Consider the following 12,677-nt stretch of genomic DNA (forward strand, 5'->3'; position numbering starts at 1 on the left):
TAGTAAGCAGACATCACGGTAGTTCCCACATGTTGGGCCAGCTCAGGAGGGTGATAGGAGACAGCCTCCAGGGAGCCCTGGGGAGAGATGTCTTGGAGACCAGTGGAGAGCAAAATGTCACCTGTCTTGTCAGCTTTGCTGTCCATGGCAGAGGACTCGTGTCACCAGGAAAGCCTTCAGAGAGAAATTCTGCTTCCCATTTGCTATGTCAGAGCAGAGCACAGCAGGCAGAGTGGAAACTAGATTAGTTGGAGTGGCATTGATAATGTGTATCTGGTATCTAACATTGTTATATTTATTTAGAGATTTCTTACCATTTCTGTTGACTTATTTTTTTCTTATTATCAAAATTGTTTGCACAGAGCTTAGCTATCCAGGTACTGAGTCTGCTCAGCCATGAATACAGTACTCATGAGGTTTTTAGGTAATATGAGCTAAACGTGGATAACTAAACTAGTTATCAATCGATTGTTTTACAATTGTCTGAGTAACAAGTAACATGACTTATCATACTGCAAATACCCAGGCAGATAAATAATTAAAATATTGGTATCTTTGTGTGTGTACATGTAGACACATTTTAAGTGCAGTCAAGTAATAGGAGTATATTTCTTACCTACATGTACTGTACATGCATATATCCTATGAGAGTGAAAGCACAGCTTGTGGTGTAAAAATCTGCAAAAAGAAGATTGTGATTTCTTTAAGCCATCCTAGTGTTTTCATTTGTGACGCAGGGACAACAAGTTGACAATGTTGTTGAGGGAATCACTTGGGAACATCAACTGCAGAACTACTATGATTGCGCATATTTCTGACTCCCCAGCCAATTATGCAGAAACTCTCACCACCATTCAGCTTGCATCACGAATCCACCGAATGAGGAAGAAGAAATCCAAGGTTGGTTCACAAACAAGCAGAAATTAATTCACTTGAAAATGAGTTTTCCTAACCTCTCGGTGGGGGAACATGGGATTTCTCGGCAGTAAGAAGTAATACAAAATGCATAAAAGCTCAGGAGAGGAACTGACAAATGACTTGGCACTGAGCCATCATCCCACCCCCAATCCTTAATCCTGAAATTCCCTTCTTTTTGTTCCAAACACGTATTCTTTCTTTGCTTATATGTGGAACTATCTCAAAAGCTCCTGTTTGTATTAATTAAAAACCCATAAGGAAGGAACAGAAAACTGTTGAAGAGAACGACAATGCATAATATTTAATGGAAATTGTCTGAAAATGTGTGATTGTCATATTACTCCTAATACAGTAAAATCCATGTAGCACGACCTTGTTATTTGAATTTACACAGAGTATATAGCAAACCTAACCGTTTAGTAAATTCTCTGTACATACATATATACTTCTATATCCATTAATATTAATAACTTTTCCCTTACTGACGATTTGCAGTATGCATCCAGCTCATCTGGAGGAGAGAGTTCATGTGAAGAAGGACATGTCCGAAGACCGCCCCATTTGCGACCATTCCACCCACGAACTGTTGCCCTTGACCCTGACCTTCCTGTCCTGAGCATATCTAGTGATCCCGATTATTCCTCCAGCAGTGAACAGTCTTGTGATACCGTCATCTACGTTGGTCCCAATGGTGCCGCTTTGTCTGACCGGGAATTGACAGATAATGAAGGTCCTCCAGAGTTTGTTCCTATAATCCCATCCTTAAACAAGAAGAGAAGTAAAGACAATTCTGCTATTGGTAGGAGTTCTGACAAGGACCATTTTAAATGCAACACTTTTGCTGAACTGCAAGAAAGGTTAGAGTGCATTGACGGAAGTGAGGAACCCATCAAATTTGCTTGTGGAGAAATCTCTGTTGTGTCCAATTGTAGTCCAGTCCCTGGAGGTACAGAAAATGCACAGTCTAGGCTGATAAAGGAAAAAATATCTTCTCCTTCTGGAGGATTTAAGAAACCAGTTCCACAAGAAACTGCATCTCCCAAAAAAGGACATAACCTTCCTTTCCAGGCTGTTGCACCAAGGTGTGGCAATGGCAATTGTAATGAAAAGAGCACATCTCACTTGAAAACAGAGCTGTCCAAGCCACAGAGCAGAGCCGACAACAAAATGATAGACTCAGTACTGGAGGGAGAGAGAGAGACAATCACCGATTCCCTACAGTCCTCAAGGTGTAGCCCTACAAGGCATCTGGAGCAGAATAAGGCCACAGCTGAATGTGTCATTAAGGAAAGGTCCTTGTACGTGAAGAGGTCCTTGCCAAGCCCAGCACCTCCACCTCCACAGCAGAAAGAGCATGTACTGAGCTCCAAAGCTGAGAATTTGGAGCTGGACGATAGCAATGGAGTTAGGACTCCTCCTGTGGGAATGAGCAAGCAGATGGGAAACAAACCTGATCAAAACGCTGTAGGAAGCACGTTCCTGGTTGGTAGCAATGCCCAGAGTCAGTCAGGCGCGATAGAGGTACACAGCTTCAGGTCAGCGTTCAGAGGGAAGTGTTTTGATCGGGATATACTAACCACCACGGTAACTTTGCAGCAGCCTGTTGAACTGAATGGAGAGGATGAGCTTGTTTTCACTGTGGTAGAAGAACTATCGATTAGCGGGATTATGGATAATGGAAGACCTTCCAGTATCATTAGCTTTAACAGTGACTGCTCCCTTCAGGCCCTTGCATCAGGGTCAAGGCCGGTCAGTATTATCAGCAGCATAAATGATGAGTTTGATGCTTATACCTCACAGGAGGCTTCCACCGGTGTAAATATTGATATTGTTGTGCCCTTTGCTAAGGATCCCTTTACGAGTAGCAGACGTTCCTCCATCAGTTCGTGGCTCAGTGAAGTCAGCATCTGTACAATCGAAAGTGATGGAGCCCAGTCTAGTGACAGTTTTGTCGCACAGTCATCTTACAGCTGTAATAAGTCCGAGGAACCCTTCAACTTGGATTCGTCCCATTTATCTGTCCCCCTAAAAAGCGCTCTGAACGACAGTGGGTTTTGCTTCTCTGAACTGGAGAGTGAGAGCATGAGTTCTAGCAAGCTGTCCTCAGGCATCAGCAAAAGCCCTCAAACCTCTGAAACTACCAAAGCCTCTCAGATAAAAAGTGCTTTTTGTGTCACTGATCAGCCTGTAAAAATAAAATTTAGTAATTCTCGCGATACGCCTGTGATAGAAACAATACATTCTAGTCTTCCTAGGAAAACAAAAACTACCTCATCTCCAATCCACAATAATACTGTCCTCAGCTATAAAGAGCTGCAGAATCCACATGGTATATTTGAAGATCCCTGGCTGTTGCGCACCGATTACCAGTTGGAAGCAAAGCCTGCAGACTCACTGCTGTCTCCAAAATCTCACACATTTGGTACTGAGAAGCAGCCAGGAAAAGCTGCCCAGTATTTTGACGCAGCGTCCAGGCCAACGAAGTCACAGACTATGCTTGCCTGTTCGCAGAGGGTTGTGGATGGCTGCGAAATGGCCTGCAAATCCTCCAGCGGAGCTGCAAAGAAGTCAGAAGTTGCGATGAAGATGCCACAGCTGAAGAGAGGAGCCACCACGCTGGGAGTGATGCCAGTGTCACACGCTAACAGTACTTTGTCGGAGGCTGTGACTCGAGGGAATTCCGATGCTCCGTTGGCCACTGGCAGCTTGAAGTCATCACTGGGGAAGAAGAGCACACCACAGAAGTCGACCATGTTGCCCAGGCCAGGTGGGCCAACACCTCCAACACCTCCTGTACGCAAGTCGAGCCTGGAGCAGAAACCTGTTGGTCTGGGTAATGGTGGGGGAAAAGCCTCCGGCCTGGAGTTTGCCAGAGCTGCCACACCAAAGGCTGAAGACGAAGCAGATTTGCGGTTCAAAGCTGGATCGTACTTCAGTGAAAGTGCCAGCAGTAAAATGAATCTGAAGGGTGACCACTCTTTGCCCAAGATGACATCCAGCTTAAAGGCGAAGGCATCGAAGAGCGAAGCTGTGCACCGTTACGGGAGCCACATGTCCCTGGAGAGGTGTGATAGCCTGACGTCGGTCGGATCCAAAGCGAGCATGACGAGGGAGAACGGGAGCGCCAGCAACAGCCGGGCAGGGCGCTCTGTCCCCAGGCTGGGGGTCCCCCCTATCGCCTCGGGGGTGGGTTTGCCACCACCCTTCACCGCCTCAGCGCCCGCTAAAAACAGCCAGGCAAAACCCACGGCTAACCCCAAGATGCAAGTGAATGGGAATAAAAACCGGGGCCTCTCCGCCAGTGGGTCGAAGTCCCTCAGTTCCTCTGTGAAGTCCCTGGCGCAGCCCGCAGGAAAGTGCTCTGGCATGGCTCCTGGCGGGAAGACGGCCCCCCGCTCCACGCAGCCTGTCAGCAGCAAACCCGGCCGCGGGACCATCATGGGGACAAAGCAGGCCATGAGGGCGGCCAACAGCCGTGTGAACGAGCTGGTGTCGGGCAGCTCCGCCAAGGCGGGCCACTTCCGAGGCTCCACCGACTCCGACAGCGGCAACGACAGCGGCATCAACCTCAGCGACGAGAAGTCGCAGACCCCAGTGCTGCCGTCTCCATACAGCAAGATCACGGCGCCCCGGCGGCCGCAGCGGTACAGCAGTGGGCACGGCAGCGACAACAGCAGCGTGCTCAGCGGGGAGCTGCCGCCGGCCATGGGGAGGACGGCTCTGTTTTACCACAGCGGGGGCAGCAGCGGCTACGAGAGCATGATTCGGGACAGCGAGGCCACCGGCAGTGCCTCCTCGGCGCACGACTCCATGAGCGAAAGCGGGATGTCGTCGCCGGGCCGGATGAGGAGCCTCAAGTCACCCAAGAAACGATCGACAGGTAAGAAGCGAAGGGGGGAAGGTGGCCAGGTGTCCACGGGCACTCCACTGCCTCCCTGAAGACTGGGGGGTTTTCATGGCATCTCCGACAGAGAGGGAGAGGAGGTTTTGGGGGGACTCAAAGCAGGGAGGTGGACCGTCTGCATGTGCTTGCGTGTGCACACGCATGGCTGTGACAGCAGCTACTTGTCATTTATTTCACTTCAAAGCTGCAGGTGTGACGCAGGTGCTGCGGCGGAGAGGGCAGGAGAGGCGCCCCAGGGCCCCGGCAGCCACCCTGTGAGGGAGGAGGCAGCACATGGCCGCCGGCGGGCGGGAGAGACGTTCCTCCCTCCCTCAGCAGGGTCGGCAGCAAGCGCAGCACCGCGGCGGCCCAAAACAGGGGGGTGTTACGGGTGGGTTGGGAAGAGTGAGGGTATGGGTGGGTGCTGGTGAGTTTTTTTGAGGATCGAGCGAATGTCAGGGAAGATCGGTGAGAGGAAGAGCTCTGCTGCCAGGCGTCCGTGAGGGAATTTCAGTGAGATGGGCTGGGACTGCAGTTTGGAAACAAGGGAGTAGGCCTGGAGGGGAGAAGAGCGTTTGTGAATTAATGAGGATTGCTGAATGTGCACTAGGTTACCCAAAGGTAAGGCTTAGAGGCAGAACAGTAGGGCGCGTACATAAGATGCAGCGACTCTTAAGTTAATGTTGCCAGCTAATTGCAAAATTATTGTATTGCACTGTAATAGCGTTTTTATAAACAAATTTTAGATTGTACATGTGGATACTATAAGCAACAGGAAACCTACTGGGGAGTTGGTCAGAAGAGGTGGCTCTGGCTGACGTACTGTGCCAAGGCAGACATGTCCCACCACGCCGTGCCAAGGTGGGCGTAGGAGAGCCAGGTCCTCTCTCCTGCTCTCTGGTGCCTTTCCTTATTGCTTTCTCAGGTGGTGCTCATATAAGTGCCGCTAGTTGTAGCTAGCTTCAAAATGAGGCTTGTACGATATGCTGTTACCGTATTCATTTTTACTGATCTAGGTTGAAGTCTCGTTGTATTGTAAGGAATCGATGGCAATCAGGGCCATGTAGCTAATGACCAGCAGCCTCATTCAGCAACCTAAGCATACTGACTGTTGGAAATATAGTAGGAACTAGTATCAGCAATGCGCTGAATCTGAGCTTTTGGTTGGAAAGTGGTAATTATTGCAATCCCTATAGACACCCATGATGCTCGATTCTGGCAGTAAAACCAAATGAGTTAAACTGACGTAGATCTCATGGTGCTTTCTGGTCAAAGCAACTGAGTTGCTTCAGCAGGTGATAAATCATTTTGGAAACTTAGTGCAACATTTGCTGCAGTTCTCTTTCCATAGCATACCAACCTCTTAAACCTTTCCTACAAATCAATATTAACAGCTGTATAAGTTGCACACATATTGAGAAGGCATTACCTGCTGATGGATTTGTATTTGGTTTTGCCCCAGGAAATGCTTATAAAGTCTTTAAAAATGACGAACTATTTCTTTTTCCGATTGAAATTGCTCTATATCAGTAAATTATGTATTACTTTTTCGAAGTGCTGTAGACTTTGAGACAGTAATGTGTTTTATACATGACATGAGGTTTCCTAGGAAGTTCATGAAATATTTCTTACAAGAAATGTTTGGTGCAGACCCATTATTGGCCTATAATATATTGTAACCTTTGCAAAGCGTTAGAGATTCCTGGAGTATCTTTCTTTGCTCTGAACTGTGTTGGAGTCATGCAATCTCTGGATTTAAGGACAGATCCTACTCCCATATATGTCACTAGAAACCTTATCCCCTTATCCTTTAACTTCATCCTTGAAGAAATTACATAGACCCTGGATGGTACAGTGGAAGAATGTGAAGTTTGTCTGCTTAGCGTATGTGTTTGCATCTGTTTGCTGTCCTCTTCAGAGGGATCCTGCTCTCAGAAAAGTGATTACTGGATCAGAGTTACAGTGGGTGATTTCAGCAGGCAGGACTGTAGTGGTGATTCAGGCTGAATGAACTGGGATTGTGAGAATGATGAACTGGTGTTGTAGAAGTCTTCTTCTGTAGAAGAAGACGAATCAAGTCTTCTCCTTTTCAAAACATTCCCATTGTGATTGTTCTTGTTACTTAGAAATCAGCAAGGTTGCAATTAAGAATTAGGGATGTTTTTCTTAAGAATATTTAAAGCAGGTAGCTCTTCAGGTATCTATGGAGGTGTGTTGCTCTTGGGGGTACCTGCTGGTATTTTACCTCCGTTTCATGTTGAAGTTTGTGACAGGGTTTATCTGACAGCCTTAACTTGCACCTAACTCTCCTGTAGAGGTCTCAGCCCAGATGTTATTTTGGCAGCACTGTCCTCTGAGCAGCACTGTCTCATCTGTTTGATGTGCTCCCTTCGTAAGAAGACCAGAAGATGTAAGACTCCTTACCTCTGATTTGGTTTTCAATAAGAGGAGGAAATTAGACAGTAAATTTATTGTCACTAGTCACCCGAAAGCTGCTAAAACTTTGTTCTACCATGTGACATTTCAGTTGGTTTCTGGTGGCCTTCAGCCCTCCTATTTACCTACACATTGGGCTGCAGCCTTGTTAACATTGCCTGACCAGCTCTATGCATGTATTCATCCTTGACGCATGTACTGAAAAGGCCGGCCTTTTAGGGCATGAAGAGAGACTTATAATTGCAAAAAAGTGCTAGATGCCAGAGTGCCAACTCTTGTACATGAAAGTACCAGCATTTTTGAAGGACGTAAGTTAGTCTCTGTTTCATGAAACTTGAGCCCTAGCAGATGCATCAGGGTGGTAGTACGCTGCTTGTTCGTAAATCTGGGAGCCTTCCTGTCAAATTCGTGAGGTTTGTCATGCTCTGAGCTTCTAATTGCTGGTGCAAATGGGTGGTGATAGGCCTCGACATCAGAGGTGGTTCAAGTTGCAGCTTGGTTGATTGCTGCCTTCAGAATGCCTCCTAATCCCACAAAGTCATTGGAGACTGCTGGTATTTATCACCTTAAAGCATTAGTAGTAGTTCTGGAGGGAACTGTTTGCTCTTTGCAAAGAGCTAATACAGTGAGACGGATCTTAGATAGCCTTGCTTGGCTTTAAATGGAGGAGCAGGAGATTTCCAGACTGCCATTATCAGTAGTGGTTTGAAGTTACTGACTATCTCATTACCATTGCAAGGTAACAAATACTATTGCAGTGCACCACAGAGAAATTAATCCAGGCAAAATATTTCTGCGAGGACAGAATACGGAACTGATTCTCAGACATCTGCTTTGGGAGAGGAACTGCTGTGTTACTCCCATCCGTGAACCAAGTGGAACATAGTTTGTTAAGGAGGTAGCTCAATTAGGAGCCTGAGGGTGTTGTACTTTTAAAGGAAAAGATCAAGAAAAGCATTTCTTCCTAAGTATCCTGAGAACCTAGGTCTGTCTTTAATTCATTCACTGCAGTACTTTTTGTGGTCTGATACTCTCAGAGTCTGAGGAACATTTGTCTTTTGTACTTTAGGTCTCCAGCGTCGTAGACTGATTCCTGCTCCATTGCCAGATGCTGCCTCCCTAGGAAGAAAACCCAGTGTCACTGGCCAATGGGTTGATCTGCCACCTTTGCCAGGCACTTTAAAAGAGCCATTTGAAATTAAAGTTTATGAGATAGATGATGTGGAACGATTACAGCGACACAGACAAGAGGAAACTGAGGTCAGCACATATTTTACAACAACTGTAGACAACTTAAATTGCAGTATACAGGCAGAATCCTTGCTTGAATGCTGGAATGGTGTTCAGGAAATTGATTGCAATTAAAGCACTATAATTATTAATTTTACAATTCATATGTTGGGGTACCCTTAACACAGAAAATGAAAATGATTACTGTCTAAAATTAATTGTGTCTAACATGACTGATGTTGTAAATGGAAGTTACCAATGAATACATTATGAGAAGACTTTATAATCTTAGCCTGGCTGATGAAACCTTACAGCCTCCCTCAACTACAGGGTCATTAACTCTTTATGTAAATGACAGGATTCTATTAAATCAGGGATGCACTGAGTTTAATTTACTTGTAATTGGAAAACACTTCAGCTAATTCTAGCTTGGAGACCAGAATTCTATATTCTTCTGATGCCTTTTTCCCATTTCTTTCATAATAGCCTTTCCAGGATGTTGAGAAGGTAGGAATGCTTTTAAGAAAATAAAGAATTCATATGTTTTAGGGTTAAATATAACTCTCACACTGTTATTAGGCTGTGTTTATCATTTGCACTGCCGGAAAAAATATTCCTCTACAAACAGTAGTAATTTCAGAATGTACAAGAGCGGTTTGCTCATGCAGAGAGGTGTAACAAGTGCTCGAGTGATGTAGCATGCCGTTCCTCTGGATCAGAATCCATTAATGTAAACTTCAAATAAAATAAACAAAACAAAACAAAACCACCAACCCCACAACCAAATAAAACAACCCACCTGCTAACTTTTACAAGTAATGACCTGGGAGCAATTTGTGTCAAACTGTTGGAGGTCAGCTTGTAACAGGCAAATTCATGAAATGGTTGCTCTGTGTCTTAAAAGGGTCTGATGTATTTCCATACCAAGCTGAAGATACTAGAAAGGCGCCAGCAGCGAATCAGAGAAGTAAAGGCAAAGCATGAATTTTTGAAGGAAGAGTTGGAAGAGACAAAGTGCAGGTTGATGATGGATCCAAATAAGTGGAAAGAAGATTGTAAGTACTTTGCAAAAACCGCAGTATAATTAGCATGTTACAAATTTTCAGCACGTGAGCAGTCCCACTGAAAAAGTTAAGCACTTGCTAAGATATGTTGCTGAACCGAGCCTTAAAATACTCTGTGACTCTGTTCATATTTCTGTGATAATGGGATTTGCTCAGTGCTGAGCAATACTGGAAATGAGGAAAAAACCTCCTTCAAACCAACCAGAAGAGAACGTCAAAACAATGCAGAGAGTCACCGTGATGCTTGTTAATATTAAATATTTATATAACCTTTTATTATCATTCTTCCCAAAGAAGAAAAAAAATGTTTCCGTGTTATAGCTGGGAAACTGAGGCATGAGATTTTTTCACAGAGTGAGTGCTGTGCTTAACTGGAGCCTCAAGGTAGAGTTTTGCTTTTGCTGAACAAAGTGAAAAAAATTTCTTAGGTCAAGAGAAATAAAATTGTACACTACGTTATTGGCTTCCTTGTGATAGAATAATGCTTTGCTATGAGGTGTTTCTTTTACTCACTGATTTCTCTTTTTGTCTGACAGTTGAAGTGGATCCTGATCTCGATAAGGAGTCACAGGAGTACCTGGAGGCACTGGAACAAGTGACAGAGGAACTGGAGCAGTGTGTTAATCTGTGCAAATCACATATCATGATAGTGACGTGTTTTGATATTGGAATAACAGACGCACAAGATGGAGTAAGGGAAGTGGAGGTCTGAAGAGAGGTTTTTCAAGGGACTGAAGGAAGTGAAGCTGGATCGTCCGACATGAAGAAGTAAAGAGACTGAGTAGCTGGGAAGTGAAGGAGGAAAGGTGAAGACTAAAAAGCAGCGATGAATGTTGCAAGAGAAAGAAACAGCTGAGGGATGGGAATGTTCATAAATCATTTGGTGCCTCAACGTGACCCGAACTGTACAAAGACAAAAAAGTAGGATCAAGGATTGCTTCTACCAGAGGGAAGCGAAGAAATTTAGTACAAACCAAGATGTTAATTAACAAACAAACATACAACGGAAGTGCCTTTAAAGTTGATTTGATTTTCATTTTTGTATTTGGTGCTAGAATTAAAGCCAGCAAACCTAAGCAGACCACAAAATGTATTCCTACGAAATATTTTATACTGTATAGTGTATTTATGACTGTATGTAAAAAACAAACAACATTGTAGCAAAAGCAATAAGTAAATTATGTTTTCATACCTGAACTTGCCTTCTTGTTTCATGGAAAAGCTGTTTTATGTAGCAGAATTAAAATTGTATTATAATTGTTTTCTTGGTTAGGGTTCAAGATATTTTTATGAACATTTATCTATTGAAAAGGTGTATTATGGCATTTTGAGATGATTGTTTTATCTTCAGGTTTTGTATTATTACTTTTTCAGATCAAAAAAAATGTTTGTTTTCCATTTTATATAGACATATATAGATATATATTAACTGCTTACCTACTTCCTTGGTTACTAACCTCACTTATCACAGACCTGGTCTTTTTGGAGTCATAAACTTAACGTGAGGAAGTCTACAAAGGGCACTGTGGTTTGTTTTGGTTTTCTTTTTTCCTCTTTTTACTGCAGGAATTGAGAATTATGTTTATTACCAAAACCATAAAACAAACAAAAAAAAAAAGGAACAAAAAGTTTTTGTAAATGTTAAGTTAGGTCCATATTTTTATATAGTTTTGACTATAAATATAGCATTTGCATTCTGAACTTTTAAGACAAATAGTATATCTTTTTACAGTTTTTCTAAGGAAGGCAAACCCTCAGGATCAAGTTTATACATGCTGCATGAGATTTGTGCTTTTTTGAAGGAGGCCACTTAAGTGTGGAAACTATTGATAAACTGTTGCCAAACAAATACTTTTGAAAAGGTTTAATAGTGTATGTAATACCACATTTCATAATGAATCATATTTTCTAATCATCTTCCTTTTTATGGTTTTTTCAAATCCTTTGTACAAATATGTATTATAACAGCTTGCTTCAGTTTTTATCTGTGAATAAAAGATACATCTATTGTTACGATTGCTTCTTGCTATGTGCGTGATTTTAATGTTCAGAAGAGAGAGGATGGCCTGTGGTACGCTGTGTTAAATTCCATGTTATATTGTCTCCTTGCCCAAGAGAGATAACTGGGAACAGAGTTTTGGCATTAGTCATCATAAACCAATCGGGAAAGAGAGGCAAAACACCAAAGGGTGAAATAAATAGCAACGATAATACTTTATATTCTCTTAGCACTTTGCAGTTGACAGAACAAAGACCTGCGGCTCACGCGCTTGTTTTCCCTGATGAGACAAAGCAATTAAAAATGGGTCTAGAAACACAAGAAATCTTTAGGAACTGGAATCAAGCACTGGGCCCCGTAGGTCCATCATAGCAAATGACTGCATTTATTTCTCTCTGACACTGCTGTGTTTGCTCCCTGGTTCGACAGTAGCTGTGCCTGGTCCTTGTCTCTCACTGGTGCTGGCCGGAGTGACTGCAGGCAGATTTGACAAAAAGCTGGTGCTTCTAATGACAAGCATTTTCCAGCTGTTTGGCCAAACGGCCTGTAATGTGTGAAATTTTCACCTCCCTCTTTATCTCTCCTTGTGTAGCCCTAACGGCATGGCATCCAAGCACCAAGTTCTCTCACTCTCACAAGAGGCCTGTGGGGCCTTTCCTCTTTCCTCTTCCTCCTGCAGCTGGAGAAGTGGGAGAGCCAGTGCAAGAGTTTGATGCTTAAATATCTTTGCGACTTAGCGTAGGTTACAAAGGACGCCCTGCTCTTATCTACCTCTCTGTGACTTGTCCCTGGAAAAGGGTGCACCCTGTTTGCTTACCAACATGCGGCACTGCGTTGGACTGTATGCAGGGGAACGTGGCATCTGGAATTTCTTGAGGATCCCCTTGAATTTCTTGAGGATCAAGGATATCTTTGAATACCAGATATATTTATTAAGTTGTAAATTCCTGCTATATTTACTTTCTGCATGTGTGCAGAAAGTTACAGTTCTTCCAAAGATGGAATCAAAACCATGGAGTGATTCAGTACATTTTGGTTTTTTTTCTGAGCAAGGATCAGATAAATAAATACAAACAAAATAATAAAAGGCAGCAGCATGCTGGGAGACAAGTATTTCTTAGCAAACGGGAAAAACTCCAAACAAGAG

General features: G+C 43.7%; 1 protein-coding gene across 2 annotated transcripts in view; it reads left to right on the plus strand.

The window, feature by feature from the left end:
* KIF26A (kinesin family member 26A) overlaps positions 1–10,243 on the plus strand; it is a 109,532-nt gene extending 99,289 nt beyond the window's left edge. Inside the window, exons 13-18 of one of the 2 annotated variants that reach the window (XM_086613379.1) lie at positions 738–900; positions 1,414–4,798; positions 8,307–8,497; positions 8,954–8,974; positions 9,372–9,522; positions 10,068–10,243. In XM_086613379.1, coding sequence (XP_086469505.1) covers positions 738–900; positions 1,414–4,798; positions 8,307–8,497; positions 8,954–8,974; positions 9,372–9,522; positions 10,068–10,243 — 4,087 coding nt within the window. The remainder of the gene's footprint in view (positions 1–737; positions 901–1,413; positions 4,799–8,306; positions 8,498–8,953; positions 8,975–9,371; positions 9,523–10,067) is intronic. The other variant, XM_086613380.1, reaches the window with a different exon arrangement.
* The last annotated feature ends 2,434 nt before the right edge of the window (positions 10,244–12,677 follow it).

The sequence above is a fragment of the Tauraco erythrolophus genome, chromosome 6, assembly GCF_009769465.1.
Source record: "Tauraco erythrolophus isolate bTauEry1 chromosome 6, bTauEry1.pri, whole genome shotgun sequence".
Classification (NCBI taxonomy): domain Eukaryota; kingdom Metazoa; phylum Chordata; class Aves; order Musophagiformes; family Musophagidae; genus Tauraco; species Tauraco erythrolophus.